At 49.4% G+C, this 21,900-nt stretch overlaps 1 protein-coding gene across 7 annotated transcripts in view; it reads left to right on the top strand.

Moving 5' to 3' along the window:
• LOC140904218 (uncharacterized) overlaps positions 1-21,900 on the top strand; it is a 30,589-nt gene continuing 8,689 nt past the window's right edge. Inside the window, exons 1-5 of one of the 7 annotated variants that reach the window (XM_073326632.1) lie at positions 1-204; positions 8,915-9,453; positions 10,425-14,416; positions 17,338-17,420; positions 19,762-19,888. In XM_073326632.1, coding sequence (XP_073182733.1) covers positions 14,392-14,416; positions 17,338-17,420; positions 19,762-19,888 — 235 coding nt within the window. In that variant the 5' untranslated portion in view covers positions 1-204; positions 8,915-9,453; positions 10,425-14,391. Of the gene's footprint in view, positions 205-7,441; positions 9,454-10,052; positions 14,417-17,337; positions 17,421-19,761; positions 19,889-21,900 lie in introns of those variants that run through there. The other 6 variants (XM_073326631.1, XM_073326633.1, XM_073326636.1 and 3 more) reach the window with 6 other exon arrangements.

Below are 21,900 nucleotides of genomic sequence, written 5' to 3'. Positions count from 1 at the left end.
GGGGAGGCGGAGCCGCGCTGGGCTCGCGCGGGGCCGGGGAGCGGTTGGGGCCGTTGGAGCTCTGGGCATGCGCAGATCGCGGGGGGGGGGCGGCGCGAGAGCTTCGTTAACCCCCCCGTGCCCGGCCCGGGCCCCGCTCCCGCCGGAGCCGCCCTGGGGCCGCCCCGGGCTCCGCCCGCCCCGCTGCGGCGCTGCAGCCTCCAGGTACCGGAGCGAGCCCCGGGGGGGCCGGGCGGTGACTCTGCCCCGGGTCCGGGGGGGACCCGGCCTCCCGCAGCGCCGGGATCTGCCCCCGGGGGGGCCGGGCGGGGGGAGACCGGGGGGGGCAGGAGAAGGGGGGCGGCGGGAGACCCGGGGGGGCGGGGGGAGACCGGGGGGAGACCCGGGGGGGCAGGATAAGGGGGGCGGGGGGAGACCGGAGGGGCAGGAGAAGGGGGGCGAGGGGAGACCGGGGGGGGCAGGAGAAGGGGGGCGGGGGGAGACCGGGGGGGGGCAGGAGAAGGGGGGGCGGGGGGAGACCGGGGGGGGCAGGAGAAGGGGGGGCGGGGGGAGACCCGGGGGGGGCAGGAGAAGGGGGGGCGGGGGGAGACCCGGGGGGGGGCAGGAGAAGGGGGGCGGGGGGAGACCCGGGGGGGGGCAGGAGAAGGGGGGCGGGGGGAGACCCGGGGGGGGGCAGGAGAAGGGGGGCGGGGGGAGACCGGGGGGGGCAGGAGAAGGGGGGCGGGGGGAGACCGGGGGAAATCTCGGCGCAGCCCGGACGTGGCTGGGGGGGGGGAGGAGCCGGGGCCCCCCGGGGACCGGGGAGAGGCGGGGGGGGGGGCCGAGATCCCCTCGAATTTACCGCTGCCCCCTCCCCTGGGACCCCCCGCTCCCGCCCTGCCCCCTTTCTGTCCCCACAGCAGCGAGGGGGAGCACGGGGGAGCCCCCCCAGGTGCTGCAGGGCCCCCCACAAAATCCGGGGTCCGGGAGCGGCGGAGCCCCCGGCTGAGGTCGGGCCCCTGTCGCGCCGGGCTCTGCACAGACCCTGACCGAGGTCGGGGCCCCCTTGGGACAGGGGCTGCGCAGACCCCCCGGGTACCCCCACCTGCCATTCGACGCCCGCCGCTGGCCCATGCCGCCGGCTCGGGCGCCCAGGGCTCGGGCGAAGGGGCTGGTTCGTGGCAGGGCAGGGGTCTGGGCTCGGGCTGGAGGACCCTGCGAGGTGGGAGGGAGCCGGGCCTTGGGCTGCAGCCCAAGCCGGACCATGGACACCCCCATTCAACAGCCCCGCAGCCTGAGCCCTGTGAGCCCCTGTCCGCGGGCACGGGCCGGCTGCCGGTGCCCACCTGCAGGGTAGACGTGCCCACAGCGACCGAGGGTCCTTGCCACAAAAACCCCAAAAGCTAAATCGGGAAATGGTGGGCGGCTGCTCCCCATTTTACAGATGGGGAAACTGAAGCTCAGAGAGCTGAAGTTGAGTTGCTCAATTTTTCTTAGAGCATTTGGGGTGAAACTGGGATCTGAACCCAGATTGTTTGAATTCTTGCCTCTCCCCTTGACCCCAAGCCCAGCGTGTGTGTGCACGGCGTTGTTCTGGTCTGTGTTTGCCTCGCACTGGCTTCCAAGGAAGGTTGTGGAATTTCTTTCACTGGAGGTTTTTAAGACTAGGTTAGAGGTAGACCTGTCTGGGAATGTCTTGAGTAGATGACCTCTCAAGATCCCTTCCATGCCTACATTGAAATAATTCTGACTTGTGGTGTGTCGTGTTCCACGCTGAGCTGTTTTCCATGGTGCAGTTTAGAACTGTGATACACCATGTTGTGTTACAGATTTATTGTGCATTGTTTTGCCTCAGCTTGTTTGGTGCCTGTGTTGTGTTGGTTTGAGTTGAGCTCTTTTCCATTGTGTACTTTTGTCCTAGGGTGTGTTAGTTTGCACTGTGTTGCTTTCTTTTTCTTTGTATTGTCATTTTTATGCTGTGGAGTATAGCTTTTTCTAGTTGTTTTTTCTCTGAATTGCCTGACATTATGTTGTGGTGGGTTTTATTCTGTATGTTGTTTTTCTACGTATATATTGCTTAGCATCATAGAAATGTAGGGCTGGAAAGGACCTCATGATGCCATCAAGTCCAGCTCTCTCTGCCGAGGCAGGACCAAGTGTATGTAGATTATCTGTTGCAGAGTTTTGTCCTACCTCTTCTTAAAAACTTCCAGGAAAGAGACTCCAGAGCCGCCCTTTTAAGACCATTCCAGAGCTGAGCTACCTTGGCCCTGGGGCCACCCACACAGATTTTAGTGGTGAGCAGCTCTGGAGAGAGGAGACCCCAGTGAGTGGGCAGCTGGGTAAATAGACTAAAGTTGGGAGGAGAAACATTGACGTGTCCAAGGTCACGCAGGCTGTCCGTGACAGAGCTAGAAAGAGATCCCAGTTCGAGTGCTGTTTGGGGTACTGAAGGTCTCTGCCACGCCGGTGTTTTAGGTACTGGTGCAAACTTTTAGTATAGACACAACTTACACTAGTGCAGTCTGATTGGCACGGGTGCACCATGTCCCAGTCGGACGGTTTGGGGTGGGGAGGGGGACAGTGACCTCACTGAGGCCTGGGGCTGGCTGAACGGTGCAGCTGGTAACGGAGGGGCAGCAGTGAGTGCTGGAGGTACGAGCCAGGAGCACAGCCCCACAGGACTGGACACTGACTTCTCCTGACCCGGGGGACACCCCCCCAGCTGTGTGCAGGGACTGCAGCTGAGCTGCCCTGCCAGGACAGCCTGTGCCTCCATGGACAAACCACCTCTTCCCGCAGCCTAATACAGTGGGGTCTGGGGACCTTTCCAAGCTGCAGGTGATGGGGCTCTGGAGTTAGTGGGGTCTGTTCCTGGCTCTGTCACTGACCTGCTTAGGCAAGTCCTAGCCCCTCTCTGTTTCCTCCTACCCATTGTCTACTTGGATTGTGATCTCTTTGGGGCAAGTGTCTGTGCAATGCAAGGCACAGTTTATAGACTCACAGACTTTAAGGCCAGAAGGGACCATCATGATCATCTAGTCTGAGCTCCTGCACATGACAGGCCACAGAACTTCCCTTGCCCACTCCAGTAATAGACCCCTAAACTCTGGCTGAGTTAATGAAGTCCTCAAATCATTATTTAAAGACTTCAAGTTACCAAAAAACCCAACATTTACACTAGTTTAAACCTGCAAATGACCCATGACATGCCCCATGCTGCAGAGGAAGGCAGAAAAACAAACAAACAACCAAAAAAAACACACCTCAGGGTCTCTGCCAGTCTGAGTCTCGGCAAAATTCCTTCCCATCCCCAAATATGGCAATCAATTAGACCCTGAGCATGTGGGCAAGAGCCAGCAGCCAGACACCTGGGAAAGAATTCTCTAGTAACTCAGAGACCTCCCCATCTAGTGTCCCATCACCGGCCTCTGGAGATATTTGCTGCTAGCAGTCGCAGATCAGCTACCTGCCATTGTAGGCAGTCCCATCCTACCATCCCCTCCATAAAGGTATCCAGCTCAGTCTTGAAGACAGTTAGATTTTTTGCCCCTACTGCTTCCCTTGGGAGGCTGTTCCAAAACTTCACTCTGATGGTTAGAAACCTTCGCCTAATTTCAAGCCAAAACTTATTGACGGCCAGTATCCATTTGTTCTAGGGTCAACATTGGTGCTTAACCTAAATAACTCCTTTCCTCCCTGGTATTTATCCTTCTGGTATATTTATAGACAGCAATCATATCTCCCCTCAGCCTCCTTTTGGTTAGGCTACACAAGAAAAGCTCTTTGAGTCTCCTCTCATAAGGCAGATTTTCCATTCCTCAGATCATCCTAGTAGCCCTTCTCTGTACCTGTTCCACTTTGAATTCATCCTTCTTAAACATGGGAGACCAAAATGGCCCACAGTATTTCAGATGAGGTCTCATCAGTGCCTTGTATAACAATACTAACCCTTCCCTCTGTCTCCTGGAAATACTTCGCCTGATGCATCCTAGGACTGCATTAACCTATTTCACGTCCGCATCCCATTGGCAGCTCATAATTTTCCTGTGATCAACCAATACACCTAGGTCTTTCTCCTCCTCTGTCACTTCCAACTGATAAATCCCCATCTTATTGCAAAAATTCTTGTTGTTAGTCTGCCCTGCCCAGTCCCAGCTGCTTCTGCCCCCCACCATACTCCAAACCTCTTCACCCCTCCAACTATCCGCTGCCAGTCTTCCCGCGCTGTTACTGCTTCCTGACTGGCAGAGAAACTCTAAGCTCTGTCCCCTTCTCTTGGCCTATGAAAGTTGCCTTGCCCAGGGCTTTGCTGCCTGTGTGAATGGCAGGTAGGGTTGGGGAGCCATCACTTTCTGCGTATTTACTGAACAGTCATCTAGTCACTGACCTCTTCATTAATGTAGAGGTAAGGTTGCCCAGTAGTATGTTGGGCCCTGCCACAATGACAAGTTCAGCAAAAGTCAAACCTCCAAAAACTTGGAAATACAGAGCTAATGTGCATGTCAGTGCAACCTTAATTCTGCCCCCTGGAGCTGGCAACAGCCACTGGGCATTCTCTGCCTGCACTCCAGCTGCACACACTGTGATAGATGTAACTGCACTGAAAGGTAATGGCATTAATTGGAGCAACTTGGTGGAGGTGTGATTGTGATATGAGAAGATCTGGGTCTGAGTCCCCCCGTGTGTGCGGTGAAAGGAAAGAAGTGCATGTATACCTTGAGCTTCCAGTCTGTATCTTTTCTGCACTGAGCTGTGCATGTTGTCAGGAGGAAACAGGGGACTGCTTGCCATGGGAATGGTCAGCAGTGAGATGGGATCTGAGAGCAGTGTGTGTGCTTAACGATGGGTAAGTGAATGTAGAATGTTAGCTGGAACTTGTGTTAGAAAGGATGAAAGAGTTGTAAAAAGGTGTGAAGAGGTGTTCAATTGACCAATTGTGTGGCTGTTTCTGGGGAGCAGGCTCAAAGTATCTGAGTGTAGAACAGGTGTCAGCAGCTCCTGTACAGTGTAGCTCACCTAAAACCAAATTCTGTCTTAGCAAAGATAAAGTGCTTTATTGTGTGCCCTGGTTGTCGTTTTCCCTAGTACTTTAGTGATAGGTACTGTCATAACCATACAGCTAAGGGTAGCCTAGAATTCCTTCTAACCTGTAAGGGGTTAAGAACCTCAAATAACCTGGTTGGCACCTGACCAAAAGGACCAATGGGGAAAGAAGATACTTTCAGATCTGGGGCGGAGGGGGGGAAGGCTTTGTATGTGCTCTTTGTTTGTGTGTTCTCTGGGGAAGCAGAGAATCATCAGGTCAGAAAACTCCTCCTCCTAAAATCATCCTAAAATGAGTCTCAATATTGCAAAAAGAGTAAGTAAATAAGGCAAGGCATGTTAGATTATCTTTTGTTTTTAGCTTGTGAATTTTCCCTTTGCTAGAGGCAGGTTTATTCCTGTTTTCTGTAACTTTGAAACTAAGCCTAGAGGGAGCTCCTCTGTGTTTGTGAATCTTTTGTTACCCATAAAGTTATCTTTCATCCTGATTTTACAGAGGTGATTCTTTCATCTTTTCTTTAAATAAAATTCTTCTTTTAAGTACCGGATTGATTTTTTCAGTGTCCTATAGACCCAAGGGGTTCGGTTTGTGCTCACTTCGTAACCAATTGGTTAGGATATTATTCTCAAGCCTCCCCAGGAAAGGGGGTATAAGGGCTTGGGTGGATATTTGGGGGGAGATAGGGCTCCAAGTGGCCCTCCCTGAATGTATGTTTAAATCACTTGGTGGTGGCAGCATACCGTCCAAGGACAAAAGGAATTTGTACATTGGGGAAGTTTTTAACCTAAGGTAGTAGAAATAAGGTTAGAGGGTCTTTCATGCGGGTCCCCACATCTGTACCCTAGAGTTCAGAGTGGGGAGGGAACCCTGAGAGGCACTATCTCAAATGGCCGGGTGCACATAGGTGTGGTGTTGGAGTAAAGGAAGGCTCATTGCTCACGTCGGTCAGATTTAGGGTTACATTCATAAGTACCTTATCTCTGCATTTCCTACTTATTACAAGTTTGAGTTTTGCTGATCTCTCTTCTGGAGGGGTACCAGACATTTCCGGGCAACCTTAAATCCTGAATTATCATTTTTTGAAAGTGAATTTCCTAGCTTTTTGCACAGAGCAATGTTGGCTGGAGGAGTTAGCAATGCTATAGGTAGTTGCGGGTCTCAAAGAAGTTTGCAGTCAGAGGCAGATAGCAGTACAATGATTTACCCAAGGTTACCCGGGAGGTCTGTGGCAGAGCCAAAGAATTGTCCCTGTCCAGTGCTCTTTCCACGTAGTTGCTGGGTGATTCTAAAGTGCAGCTCCCCGCTCCTGTACTTTTTGTTATGGTGGAATGGGAATCATAGAATATCAGGGTTGGAAGGGACCCCAGAAGGTCATCTAGTCCAACCCCCTGCTCAAAGCAGGACCAATTCCCAGTTAAATCATCCCAGCCAGGGCTTTGTCAAGCCTGACCTTAAAAACCTCTAAGGAAGGAGATTCTACCACCTCCCTAGGTAACGCATTCCAGTGTTTCACCACCCTCTTAGTGAAAAAGTTTTTCCTAATATCCAATCTAAACCTCCCCCACTGCAACTTGAGACCATTACTCCTCGTTCTGTCATCTGCTACCATTGAGAACAGTCTAGAGCCATCCTCTTTGGAACCCCCTTTCAGGTAGTTGAAAGCAGCTATCAAATCCCCCCTCATTCTTCTCTTCTGCAGGCTAAACAATCCCAGTTCCCTCAGCCTCTCCTCATAACTCATGTGTTCCAGTCCCCTAATCATTTTTGTTGCCCTTCGCTGGACTCTCTCCAATTTATCCACATCCTTCTTGAAGTGTGGGGCCCAAAACTGGACACAGTACTCCAGATGAGGCCTCACCAATGTCAAATAGAGGGGAACGATCACGTCCCTCGATCTGCTCGCTATGCCCCTACTTATACATCCCAAAATGCCATTGGCCTTCTTGGCAACAAGGGCACACTGCTGACTCAGATCCAGCTTCTCGTCCACTGTCACCCCTAGGTCCTTTTCCGCAGAACTGCTGCCTAGCCATTCGGTCCCTAGTCTGTAGCTGTGCATTGGGTTCTTCCGTCCTAAGTGCAGGACCCTGCACTTATCCTTATTGAACCTCATCAGATTTCTTTTGGCCCAATCCTCCAATTTGTCTAGGTCCTTCTGTATCCTATCCCTCCCCTCCAGCGTATCTACCACTCCTCCCAGTTTAGTATCATCCGCAAATTTGCTGAGAGTGCAATCCACACCATCCTCCAGATCATTTATGAAGATATTGAACAAAACCGGTCCCAGGACCGACCCTTGGGGCACTCCACTTGATACCGGCTGCCAACTAGATATGGAGCCATTGATCACTACCCGTTGAGCCCGACAATCTAGCCAGCTTTCTACCCACCTTGTAGTGCATTCATCCAGCCCATACTTCCTTAACTTGCTGACAAGAATACTGTGGGAGACCGTGTCAAAAGCTTTGCTAAAGTCAAGAAACAATACATCCACTGCTTTCCCTTCATCCACAGAACCAGTAATCTCATCATAAAAGGCGATTAGATTAGTCAGGCCTGATCTTCCCTTGGTGAATCCATGCTGGTGAATAATGGTTATACTTTCAAATGTCTCTCTCCTTCTCCACCTCCTCCTCCTGCCACCATTTCAAGCTCTGTCTCCCCTTCTTTCAAGTGTTTGTCATGAGCAGTTGGTAACCCAGCCAGTGAGAGCAATCTCCGACATGGTCTGTGCCCCAAGAGCTTGACAATTTAATTACATGGTGGTTACAGTAACTAAGTACATGAGTGAAGACTGGTGTTAGTCTCTCTCTCTTTCTCCACCTCCTCCTCTTCCTGCCAGCATTTCTCATCTATCCTATCCAGCCCTCTCTTAGCATTGTAGGACCCAGTAGCTGTCAGATGTACTAGGCTGCTGCACACACGTATTACAGGCAGTAGCATACTGTATGGCACATGCCAGCTTGGGCCTGATGTAGCCTGATCTGAACACTGAGCTGGGCCTCTTGCCCCTGGTCCAGCCATGCCCTAGCTCTGCCCAGTCTGTCCCTCCTCCAAACATTCCCCCTCCCCTATACGCCCTGGGCTTCCCCTCCACACCATACACGGGTAACATGTGCCTTTTAAACTATTCATATTTTGGATTTCAGATGATTAAATTTGTGTTACCTTCAGCTAACCACCCCCACCCCAGTTTCAGTTGTTTGGTGGTGCCCCAATGGTTTTCCATTTGGGAGGGAGCAAGGCTGGTCACTTGAGCTTTGTGTTACCTTGCCAGCTGACTAGTGAGAAGTGACGACTCCCTCTTGGGTGGATAGGCCAATCCTAGAGCCCGTTACCTCTCGGTGATTGATTTTTCTATTCCAAGTCCATAAAGTAGATTTTCAATATAAATGCTTCTTTCTTTACATATGTCCCATACATTGATCTCTCAGTAATTATGAGTCTTGACCAGTTATGAGCTTTCTGTAGACATGTCACATGACCATCCTCTGAGAGATGGGTTTGGTGTGATGGTTTTGTCAGGTCTCAGGTGAGAGCTGCTGGCAAAGACCAAGACCTGGTCTACACTACAAGTTTGTCGAATTTAGCAGCGTTAAATCTGAATTAACCCTGCACCCATCCACACAACAAAGCCATTTTTTCAACATAAAGGGCTCTTAAAACTGATTTCTGTACTCCTCCCCAACGAGGGGATTAGTGCTGAAATCGATATCGCCATTTCGAATTAGGGTTAGTGTGGATGCAATTCGAAGTTATTGGCCTCCAGGAGGTATCCCACAGTGCACCATTGTGACCGCTCTGGACAGCACTCTGAACTCAGATGCACTGGCCAGGTGTACAGGAAAAGCCCCGGGAACTTTTGAATCTCATTTCCTGTTTGGCCAGGCAAGCTCATCAGCACAGATGACCATGCAGTCCCAGAATCGAAAAAGAGCTCCAGCATGGACCGAACAGGAGGTACTGGATCCGATCGCTGTATGGGGAGAGGAATCCATGTTATCAGAACTACGTTCCAAAAGACAAAATGCCAAAACATTTCAAAATATCTCCGAGGCCACGAGAGACAGAGGCTACAGCAGGGACACAACACAGTGCCATGTGAAACTTAAGGAGCTCAGACAAGCGTACCAGAAAACCAAAAAATCAAATGGACGCTCTGGGACAGAGCCCCAGACATGTTGCTTCTATGTTGAGCTGCAAGCAATTTTAGGGGGGGCCGCCACCACTACCCCACCCCTGTCCGTGGACTCCGATGATGGGGTACTCTCCGCCATGCCTCAGGATTTTGTAGATGGGGAAGATGAGGAGTAGGAGGACAAGCTAGGGGAGAGCACACAGCACAGCGTTCTCCCCGACAGCCAGGATCTTTTTATCACTCTGACTGAAATACCTTCCCAACCCAACGAAGCCAGAGAGGACTTCTGGTGAGTGTACTTTTTTAAATATAATACATGTTATAAAAGCAAGCGTTTTTTAATGATTAGCCCTGAGGACTTGGGATGCATTCGTGGGCACTACTGCTACTGGAAAAGTCTGTTAACATGTCTGCGGATGGAGTGCAAATCCTCCAGGGACATCTCCATGAAGCTCTCCTGGAGGTACTCTAAAAGCCTTTGCAGAAGGTTTCTGGGGAGAGCTGCCTTAGTTCGTCCTCCATGGTAGGACACTTAACCATGCCGTGCTAGTAGCAAGTAATCTGGTATCATTACATGACAAAGCCTGGCAGCGTATGGTCCCGGTGTTTGCGGGCATTCAAGCAACATCCGTTCTTTATCTCTCTGTGTTATCCTCAGGAGAGTGATATCGTTCATGGTAACCTGGTTTAAATAGGGGAATTTGATTAAGGGGACATTCAGAGGTGCCCGTTCCTTCTGGGCTGTTTGCCTGTGACTGAAAAGAAATCCTCCCCACAGTTACCCATGCGGGGGGGCGGGGGAGGGGCATTGGCGCTGAGCTGTTTGCATTCGGCTAGCAGGGATCTTCCCTGATACCAGCCAGGCAGTGGGGGGAGGGGAAAAGCGATCATCCCATAGAATTAGATAGGGGGAGGGGGTTAGTTTGGTTTCTGCTGCTGCACGTTAACAGGAAAACTGCAGCACTAAATGGCCAACTCAACGGGCTTTGCTTGGTATGGGAAAGGAGGGGGCTGCTGTTATGAAGGTTGCAGAAGCCGAAAGACTATGGCTTACCATGGCTGCCTGCAAGCCGAATTCTGTTGCCCGGCCCTGCATGTGTGATCTCTAACACCAGAGCCGCAGGCACTCAATATAAGATGCAAAATGCGACCTTGTACCAAAATCACATGTGCTATGTAATGTGAATAGTGTTGTTCACTGTGAAAGAGTATAGCCTTTGTTCTGTAAAATGTATCTTCACTCCCTTTTTTTCCCTCCAGCAGCTGCAAATGTTTCAAGCCTCCCTTCTCCGTCCCAAAGGCTATCTCAGATAAGGCGGCAAAAAAAAACGCACACGCGATGAAATGTTCTCTGAGCTCATGCAGTCATCCGGCACTGACAGAGCTGTGTGGAGGGACACAATAGCAGAGTACAGGACGGTGGCCAATGAACGTGTGGAGAGGTGACGGCAGGAAGATCAGAGGATGCATGAGGAAATGCTGGGGCTCCTGTGGGATCAAACGGACATGCTCTGGCATCTGGTGGAGGTTAAGGAATGGCAGCAGGATCACAGACTGCCACTGCAGCCCCTGCTTAACCACGCTCCATCCTCTCCAAGTTCCATAGCCTCCTCTCCCAGACACCTAAGAACGTGGGGTGGAGGCTCTGGGCACCCAATCACTCCACCCCAGTGGACAGCCCAAGCAACATAAGGCTGGCATTCAACAAGTTTTAAAGTGGCCTTTTCCTTCCCTCCTCCCACACCCCACCTGGGCTACCTTGTGAGTTATCTCCCTATTTTTATAATCAATTAATAAAGAATACATGTTTTTTAAATGATAGTGACTTTATTTCCTTTGCAAGCAAGCTGTGATCGAAGGCGGGAGGGCAGGTGGCTTACAGGGAATTAGGGGGCGGGCTCTCATCAAAGAGAAACAAACAGAAGTGTCATACAGTACCCTGGCCAGTCATGAAACTGGTTTTCAAAGCTTCTCTGATGCACACCGCTTCCTGCCCTGGTGTCTGGCTGCGCGTATTCAACGACCAGGCAATTTGCATCAACCTCCCACCCCACCATAAACATCTCCACCTTACTCTCACAGAGATTGTGGAGAACACAACAAGCAGCAATAACAATGGGAATATTGGTTTCACTGAGGTCTGAGCGAGTCAGTAAACTGCGCCAGCGACCCTTTAAACGTCCAAATGCACATTCTACCACCATTCTGCACTTGCTCAGCCTATAGTTGAACAGCTCCTGACTACTGTCCAGGCTGCCTGTGTACGGCTTCATGAGCCAGGTCATTAAGGGATTGGCTGGGTCCCCAAAGATAACTATAGGCATTTCAACATCCCCAACAGTTATTTTCTGGTCTGGGAAGTAAATCTCTTCCTGCAGGTGTTTAAACAGACCAGAGTTCCTGAAGACACGAGCGTCATGAACCTTTCCCGGCCATCCCCCGTTGATGTTGGTGAAATGTCCCTTGTGATCCACCAGTGCTTGCAGCACCACTGAAAAGTACCCCTTGCAGTTTATGTACTGGCTGCCCTGGTGGTCCGGTGCCAAGATAGGGATATGGGTTCCATCTATAGCCCCACCACAGTTGGGGAATTCCATTGCGGCAAAGCCATCTAGTATGACCTGCACATTTTCCAGAATCACTACCTTCAATAGCAGCAGCTCAATGATTGTGTTGGCTACTTGCATCACAGCAACCCCCACAGTAGATTTGCCCACTCCAAATTGATTACTGACTGACAGGTAGCTGTCTGGTGTTGCAAGCTTCCACAGGGCTATTGCCACTCGCTTGTGAACTGTGAGGGCTGCTCTCATCTTGGTATTCTTGCACTTCAGGGCAGGGGAAAGCAAGTCACAAAGTTCCATGAAAGTGTCCTTACGCATGTGAAAGTTTCGGAGCCACTGGGAATCATCCCAGACCCGCAACTCTATGCGGTCCCACCACTCTGTGCTTGTTTCCCTGGCCCAGAATTGGTGTTCCACGGCATGAGCCTGCCCCATTAACACCATGATCTCCAAATTGTGGGGGAAGGTGGCTTTAGAGAAGTGTGTTCATGTCCTCATCACCGCGCTGCCGTCACCTCCTCGCCTGGTTTTTCAGGTGCTGGTTCCGCATACACTGCACAATAATGCGTGAGGTGATTACAATGTTCATAACTCCTGTGGTGAGCTGAATGGGCTCCATGGTTGCTGTGGCTATGGCATCTGCTCCTGCTTGGGCAATCCAGGGAAAACGCCACGAAATGATTGTTTGCCGTTGCTCTGGCAGAGGGAGGGGCGACTGACAACATGGCTTACAGGGTTGGCTTACAGGGGGTGGCTTTGCGAGAAACAGAATGGCCCCCTCAGGGATAGAACTCAAAACTGGGTTTAGCAGGCCATTGATTTCACGGAGGGAGGGAGGAGAAAATGAATACAAAACAAATCTGGTCTATTTCTTGTTTTGATCCACTTCATCTATCTTTATACATCTTGCTGGCAGCAGACTGTGCAATACGACGGCTCGCCATCGTCATCTCCTGGGTGCTCAGCAGAATACGGTGCAGTATGACTGCTGGCCATCGTCGTCTCCTGGCTGCTGATTAAAAAGTGCACTGCCTGTAGGACTGAATCGCCATAAGACACTCCCATGTTTGCCCAGGCGCCCCTGACCTCATCGAGGTCAGTTAAAAGAGCACCCTGGACTACGTCGACGACGGCTACCAGTCATACTGCACTGTCTGCTGCCAAAAGGCAATAAACTGCTGCTGTGTAGCAATGCAGTACCGCGTCTGCCAGCACGCAGGAGACATACGGTGAGCTGAGCGGGCTCCATGCTTGCCATGGTATGGCGTCTGCACAGATAACTCAAGAAAAAAGGTGCAAAACAATTGTCTGCCCTTGCTTTCATGGAGAGAGGGAGGGAGGGATCGTGGGCCTGATGATATGTACCCACAACCACCCGCGACAATGTTTTAGCCCCGTCAGGCACTGGGATTTCTACCCAGAATTCAAATGGGTGGCAGAGACTGCGGGAACTGTGGGATAGCTACACACAGTGCAACGCTTCAGAAGACGACAGTTGCCTCGGTACTGTGGACACACTCCTCCGACTACATGCACTTAGAGCATTTGTGTGGGGGGACACACATAATCGACTGTATAAAAACACTTTCTACAAAACCGACTTCTATAAATTCAACTTAATTTCATAGTGTAGACAAGGCCCAAGTGACCCTTTGCCAAGGGATCTCTGTCACTGTCTAACCCCCGTAGGCCAGGGAGAGGACAACTTTCTGCCAATGGCCTTCAGGACGGGTGCTGAGTTCACTGCAGTGCCCCTTAACCCCTCTCCATTTTCCTTCTTGGTGTGGTGTCTGGGATACTGCCCCTCTTCCTGCTCCCCAGGCCACTCCACGTGCCAGGCTGCTGGCAGCCCCCAGTGAGAGACCATCCAGCCCATCAAACTAGTGCCAAACTGCTGGGCCTCCCTCAGTGAAGGCCAGAGCCCTGAATGCTGCCAGCCCTCTCTTTGGGGCTGGAGATCCTCTACAGACTCTTCCCTTCCCAGGGTTCTCCCCCTCTAGTAGAGAAGGTCTCTCTTGTTAACTCCTGCTCCAATCCTGGCATGGTTTGTGGGTGTGGAGGAGCTGGGCCAGTCCAGACTACGGCAGCAGTTTAACCCCTTCTGTGACAGTGTGGGGTTTATATAGCCCTTCACAGGCACCCAGGCCCAGGGAATGGCTCCCTATCTTGCCTGATGTGGTGGGGCGATCATGCCTGATGTGGTGGGGCGATCCACTGGCAACATTGCCTTTGAGGGTGATGCTCCCTCCTGCTCCCACTCCCTCCCCTCCCCTCCCCCTTTACAGCCACCACAATGCCTGTCACCTTCACTTCCTGAGGGGTGACAACCAGAAGGTGTGTTTTGTTATCCCTTTCCCTACCCCCCCAGGACCCGTTGTGCACCCTCCCTCACTCACCTCTGTCTCAGGAGACAAGGTGGGTCATGGGGTGCGGGTGATGCTCTGCTGGAGATCCATCATCACTGAACGAGTGGCAGCCTTGACCCTCCTCGAAGGTTGCCGGGATGCTGATGTGCACTGGAGGAGAACTGGGGCTTGACTGAGTCCATGGACCATTTGGCCCACACTCTGTCACTGGAAAGCCTGCTCTACGTGGCTGCCAATTGCTGCTGGTGGCGTTGTGCCTGTAAGTCCCTGTAACGCTGTCTTCAGCGACTCGAGAGCATGAGCACCAGCCTCAGGCAGACTGGTAAGAAGCAGGGAACAAACCCCAAATTGATTGTGAGGTTGATATGTAGATTTCACCAGCCAAGTATCCAGTGTAAAGGCTTCAGGCACTGTAACAGCATTAACGTGGAATCACAGACAGTCCCCTTGGGTCATCCCGTAGATCTCACCATGTAGGTGAACTCACCTTTGTGACGGATGGTCCCTTACAACAGGGGTTCTCCACCTTTTTCTTTCTGAGGCCCCCCCAACATGCTATAAAAACTCCACGGCCCACGTGGGCCACAATAACTGGTTTTCTGCATAGAAAAGCCAGGGCTGGCGTTAGGGGGTAGCAAGCAGGGCAACAGCCTGGGGCCCCATGTCAGAGGGCTCCCACAAAACTACATTGCTTTGGCTTTTGCTTCAGCCCCTGGTGGTGGGGCTCAGAGCCCTGGACTTCAGTCTCATGCGCTGAAGCAATTTTAGCTTTCTGCCCTGGGCCTCAGCGAGTCTAATGCTGGCCTTGCTTGGCAGCCCCCCTGTTAACTGCTTGTGGCCCCCAGGGCGCCCCCGACCCCTGGTTGAGGACGACTGCCTTACACGATGAATCACAGCAGTGTTAAGGTTACTGTCAGTCCCAAAAGGACTAGTCACTTACTTAGGTCAATTGAGTCTTAGATCTCACAAGAAAGACAAAATTTGTAGCCAGTCCTGTAATAACCTGTATTTAGATTTATTTAAAAGAAAACGAGAGTTGTTTACAAAGTTAAAGCAGGTTAAAGCACATGCAGATGAGTTACAGTCTTAATTTTCAAAAGGTAATAGAAGCTTCTCTAATAAGTAAGCTCTACATATTCTTTAGGACTAACCCAGGCTAAGGAGCTGGGGATCTCTTGCTTATGCCTAGAAACTTTGTCCCCCAGAGTCCTAGCAGCATACAGATAATCAGTTCCTTCTGTATGGGGTTTTTATCCTTTTTCTGCCATGTGCTCTGAGCTACAAGCTCAGCTAATGGGAAGTCAAGAGCACACCAACACTCTTTTGTCTTCTTTAACATCCCATAATAGTCTATCTGGTGTTGATGGACCTTTCCTGCCAGGCAGGATGTAATTAATTCTATTGCCAATCAGCACTTCTCCGAGGTAAAGTCTCTCTCCTGTCTGGTGATTTACAGAGCCACAGAGGCTCACAATGCAACTAGTCAGATATTAACCCAGGCAGCAACTCAATAAAGCATTCAATAAAATCTAAACACGAAACACATTGTTATAATTCTCATCCCTGTTTTAACAATAGTAACACAGGTGAGCCAGACTGATTCCAGCTCTGCGTTTGTCCATGTTAAATTAAGACTTGGGAACTTTTGCAAGAGCTAACACCTCATCTGTCAGTGTCACAGGCAGGATGGGCAGGGTTGGTGTCTCTAGCCTCTCTTTGCCAGAAGCTGGGAATGGGTGACGGGATGGATCACTTGATGATTCCCTGTTCTGTTCATTTCCTCTGATGCATCTGGCATTGGCCATTGAGCTAGATGGAGCATTGGTCTGACTCAGTGGGCCGTTCTTATGTTCACAGTCTCAATCAGGAGTATCTACTTATTTGACTCACTGTGGAGCCACAGAAAGAAACAAGGTGTGCTGATGTAAAAAGGCCCAGTCTTACAGCCCGTGGGGTCATGCTTTCCAAAAGCTAAAACTAGGCCCAGGCCATGAAAGGGGGCACTCCCAGGAGAGACTGTATAAAGGCTGGAGCATCAAATAACTTTGTAAACCCGAGAGAGCTGCCCTGGGGACAATGACAGGAAGAATCTCCCAAAGTGACTCCTTTGATTCTGCTCTTCGGTTTACAGAATAATAGAACTGGAAGGGACCTCGAGAGGTCATCTAGTCCAGTGCCCTGCACTCAAGGCAGGACTAAGTATTATTTAGACCATCCCTGAGAGGTGTTTTTCCAGCCTGCTCTTAAAAATACCCAATGATTGAGATTCCACAATCTCCCTAAGCAATTTATTCCAGTGCTTAGCCACTCTGACAGTTAGGAAGTTTTTCCTAATGTCCAACCTAAACCGCCCTTCCTGCAATTTAAGCCCCTTGCTTCTTGTCCTATCTTCAGAGGTTAAGAAGAACAATTTTTCTCCCTCCTCCTTGTAACAACCTTTTATGTACCTGAAAACTGTGATCATGTCCCCTCTCAGTCTTCTTTTCTCCAGAGTAAACAAATGCAATTTTTTCAATCTTCCCTCATAGGTCATGGTTTCTAGACCTTTAATCATTTTTGTTGCTTTTCTATGGACTTTCTCCAATTTCTCCACATCTTTCCTGAAATGTAGTGCCGAGAACTGGACATACTACTCCAGTTGAGGCCAAATCAGCGTGGAGTAGAGAGGAAGAATTACTTCTTGTGTCTTGTTTATATACTCCTGCTAATATATCCCAGAATGATGTTTGCTTTTTTTGCAACAGTGGAACATTGTTCAATCATATTTAGCTTGTGATCCACTATGACCCCCATATCCCTTTCCGCAGTACTCCTTCCTAGGCATCATTTCCCATTTTGTATGTGTGCAACTGATTGTTCGTTCCTAAGTGAAGTACTTTGGATTTGTCCTTATTGAATTTCATTCTATTGACTTCAGACCATTTCTCCAGTTTGTCCAGATCATTTCAAATGTTAATAGTATCCTTCAAAGCACTTGTGACCCCTCCCAGCTTGGTATCGTCCGCAAACTTGATAATTGTAACAGAGAGACTCTGATACTTGGAGGGTTTCACCATGTCTCAGAGGGTTGAATCCTGGTGGGAGGGGGCTAGGCCTATACTGGAATAAGGTCACTCTGTGCTTCACAGTGTGGCAGAAACTAGAATGTCCATTAGCAGGGAAAAATCCTGGGGGGAAATCAGCATGCGGAATGGACAAAAATCCCGTCTGAATTCTCTCACATTGCCCTTCTCGCCCTGGCAGGCTACAGAATAATGTCCACATTTCACTCCAGATCATCCTGTCCTCCCAGGGGGAAGGAAATGGCTGCAATGGAGCTGGCTCAGGTAAGGGATTATCAGGGAGCTGGTGGTGGGTTCTGCTTGGATGGAGAGGAGCAGTAAATGCATAGGAGGGTGGGAGCTGCTAGAGGCAGTGGGAGGCAGGAACTATCTAGTGTGGAGAAAGGGAGGGGACAGGATGTGACAAACCTGCTGAGACTTGTGTAATCTAGGGTGTGATGGGTTGTCACCCCAGGGTGCAGTCTTGGGGGCTTCTGGGAACGACTGTGCCCTCTAACCCTCAAGCTGGGCTGGCCATTTTCACACTGCTTTGCTGGAGATTCAGCCAGCCTCTCCAGGCCCTGTTATCACCCAACACGACAGCAGGTGGCGCCATGCATCCAACTAAGCTACCTGAGTGCTTTACCTAAGCCACTCAAGGACAGATAGAAGACAACAATCAGTTTCCCAGCGATAAGTGATAGCAAACAGATCAAAGCAGATTACTTAGGCTTAGTTTGAGTTTTTGGTTATTTGCTAACATACTCGGTGGATAGAATTTGAATTAGCAATTTCTCACCCTGACTGATGATAGAAGCAGTCCACCAAGTTTCCATACACAAGCTTGAAATCCCATTACCCTGGGACCAACACTTCCCCTTGTTCAGTCTTTGTTCCTCAGGTGCTTCCTCGGGTGGAGAAAGTGAACAAGGAAAAGTTATTTACTTGTTCCCATAATATAAGAACTAGGGGCCACCAAATGAAATTAATGGGCAGCAGGTTTAAAACAAATAAAAGGACATTCTTTTCCAATGACACTGCATGTGACCCATCTTGCACAAAATGCCTCATAATTATGTCCTAATCATATTATAATCATACCACTGTGCTGAATATGGGGTGTAGTGTCAGATAGGGCCTAATTTCAAGGCACAGGAGTTGGGATTGGAACTTCCCCCTCTTTGTGGAACAGGAAATAACCCTCCAGCCAGGGCTGGGAAAACTTCCCAGACTGCCAGTGCTGGAGCCTGAATCTACTGAGTCTTCATTAGTTACCACCACCACCCCCATCTTTAACTGCAACTGCAAACTTCATCAGTGACGATTTTATATTCTCTTCCAAGTCATTGATAAGAATATGAAATAGCACAGGGCCAAGAACCAGTCCTTGCGGGAACCCGCTAGAGATAAATCCACTCGACCATGGTTCCCCACTTACAATCCCAGTTTTTAATCTATTAATGTATGCCGTGTGTATTTTGTATCTTTCCAGTTTTCCAGTCAAAATATTGTGCTGAACCAAGTCATATGCCTTACAGAATTCTAGGTATATTACATCACCACTATTAGCTGCAACTAAATTTTTTATGACAGGTTTCAGAGGAACAGCCGTGTTAGTCTGTATTCGCAAAAAGAAAAGGAGTACTTGTGGCACCTTAGAGACTAACCAATTTATTTGAGCATGAGCTTTCGTGAGCTACAGCTCACTTCATCAGATGAAGTGAGCTGTAGCTCACGAAAGCTCATGCTCAAATAAATTGGTTAGTCTCTAAGGGGCCACAAGTACTCCTTTTCTTTTTGTAAATTTTTTATCTCATCCAATAAGGAAATCCAGTTAGTTTGATAGGGTCTATTGTGTCTACACCTTTGTTCATGGGTACTGATTATATTACCCTCCTTTAATTCTTTATTAATGAAATCCAGTATCGGCTGCTCCATTCTCTTGCCCAGTATCGATTTCAGACTAACACTCTTGTAATTAGCTGGGTCATCTCTTTTACACTTTTAAAATATTGGCACAGCATTAGCTTTATTCCAGTCCTAATTAAAATCAACATTAACAGTCCACCACGCTCCACACCTACGTCTTTCAAAACTCTTGTTATCTGGACCCGCTGATTTAAACACGTCTAACTGTAATACCTGCTGTTTAACATCCTCGTGAGTTATTGATGGAATGGAAAGAGTGTCATCATCAAGATCTTATGATATGAGTACATCATCTGTTTTTCTCCAAATCCAGGAGAGAAATATTTCTTGAATGCTTTTACCTCTTCTGCATTACTTTTGATAATTCTGCCATTTCCATCTATTAATTTACCACTACCATTGCTAGGATTTTGTTGGGATTCCTACCAGGGAGTCGCCGGCAGGGTTCAGAGACAGCCTTATCTCCTGTATCAAGCTCTGGCTAGTAGGTGTGTGATAAATGTGAAGATCTTGCCTCTGTCTGTCACACAGGTTCTCTCTTTCTACCCTCTGATGCCTTCTGGCTGCTCTAAGCAAGGGTGGGACTCCGTTAACATGTGCCTCCTGGAGCTTCAATTTACCTGTTGCTGCTGTTTTGTGAATAGTGGGGTTGTGACTGGGGCAGCAGGTACTGAGTGTTGGACTCTTTCTCTTTTAGGGGCTGGTGACTTTCGAGGAGGTGGCTGTGTATTTCACCAGGGAAGAGGGGGCTCTGCTGGACCCCACTCAGAGAGCCCTCTACAGGGATGTCATGCAGAAGAACTATGAGACAGTGGTCTTGCTGGGTAAGGAGTCCTGTTCCCTTGGTTTTGAGAAGCTGTGGGGTCTGTAAAGAACATCAGTAGAAATAAATTTATACCTTTATTCGTCATACAAATTTTGACAAGTTTCCTTGCTCCCCCCTCTTTTGCCTTACCTCCCACCCACTAGTATAATTTTTGGACATGTGCCTTTTTGGTGCAATCAGTCATTTTAAAATTGCATTTATTGTATCCTTATTGGCTACATTAATAACTACATCATATAACTGTAGCTTTCATGCCTTTTCCTCATTTTAAGAGGAAAATATGCTGTCTGTAGAATTCTAAATTCAGTAAATAAGTGTATGACTCATGCATGGCTTTTGTGACAGTCAGATGAGGTCCCCTTTTGATAGGAGAGAGTATAATGTTGCCATTCAGGACCCCACGGGTGAAAGGAGAACAGAGCTGTGGGAGGGGAGGAGAAGCGGGGGAGTAGATAATTCTGGGGTACCAGGACAGGCAGAGGGTGTGTGAGGGTTAGAGCTAAGAAGCAGCAGGGAGGGGTGAGGTAGTGAGAGACGAGGAGAGAACACAAGAAGTTCCCAAGGTGCCGGGAGGTGGTGCTGGCTGAAAGTAATGAGAAGAAGGGCACCCAGGAAGTGGGCTGGATGGGTCAGTAGCAGGGAGGAGAGGTTTGGGGATGAAGAGCTGTGGCGGGGTCCCAGACCTTTAACCCCAAATCCCTACCTAAGCCTTGTTGGTTTAGAGCCTACACTCCAGTTTTATTTCTGTTCATTTTCGCTTCATGATACATTTTCCCCCCAAATACTATTATTTTAACTCTTGACCTCCCTCTCATTACCCCCCCTCCCCATATAACCTCCCCATCTCTATGCACAGGGACCCTGGCCAACCATCCCCACTCCTTGCTGCATTTCTCCCTCCCATGGCAGGGCTGCTACCCAGGCACTAATGGGGACTTTGTTGATGATGTCACAGGATGGCAGTGTAGCCTGTACAATTTTTACATCTATAAGATTACGTATTGGGGTACAGCTTGCCCTTGTCCATGGCGACTCACAGTTAATGGAGGAGATGAAATTTGGTGAAACACAGAGAAACTTGATATAATACAGACAGTTATAATTAAAATCGTAGGCAAGGATCAATACACATAATGATTAGACTGAGATTAATATAGTAAAGAGGGTCTTTCAGGGTGCATACTTACAAGTTATTGACACCATTGGAAACAAAGATTGAGGGGCCAGGGAGCCCATCAGAAGGGAGGCCCTGCTTCAGTTTACACTATCTCGGGGACCCAACAAAATGAAAAAATGGTACCTAGGAGAGGTATTTTATCTGCTTTCTTATGTTAATAGGATGACTATATACTTTATCTGCTCCTTTACTCTGATTACGATAATGTCAATAGCTGCCCCCAACCCATATGTGGCCTTTGGGAAGTCCATAATTAGGCATCAAGCATTAATACTCATGATTTACTTATTTATTAATAATTCCAATATATGAATGCAGTCCAACTGCTGAGATACTTCATAGCAACCTAACTGTGAAAGCCCGCCCCAAACTTCTTTCTTTCAGAATCCTGTGGTGTATTGCACCTGTTTGTGGTTACTCGTTAATCTCTCAGAATGAAGGTGCAAAATATCTAACCTAGGATTCGCTCCTTCGGCCTGTTCAGGTTAATCCCAGACTTCAGCATAACTACTCCCACAAAGCCTCAACCTAATATAAGGCCCTCACCTGTAGCAACCTTAGGTTATGTCTACACTACCCTGGTCAGTCAACCTATGCTGCGCAACTCCAGCTATATGAATAATGTAGCTGGAGTCGATGTACCTTAGGTTGAGTTACCGCAGGGTCTACTTACCTTACTCCTCTCATCAGGGGTAGAGTACAGGGGTCGACTAGAGAGTGATCTACAGTCGATTCAGCAGGTCTTTACTTGACCTGCTACATCAACCACAGGTGGATCGATCTCAGAGCTTTGATCCCGGCTGTAGTGTAGTCCCTGCCCTTAATAGCCCATT

The sequence above is a fragment of the Lepidochelys kempii genome, chromosome 28 (assembly GCF_965140265.1).
Source record: "Lepidochelys kempii isolate rLepKem1 chromosome 28, rLepKem1.hap2, whole genome shotgun sequence".
NCBI lineage: Eukaryota > Metazoa > Chordata > Testudines > Cheloniidae > Lepidochelys > Lepidochelys kempii.
Note: the sequence above shows the minus strand (reverse complement) of the source record. Positions and strands in the feature narration are given on the sequence as shown.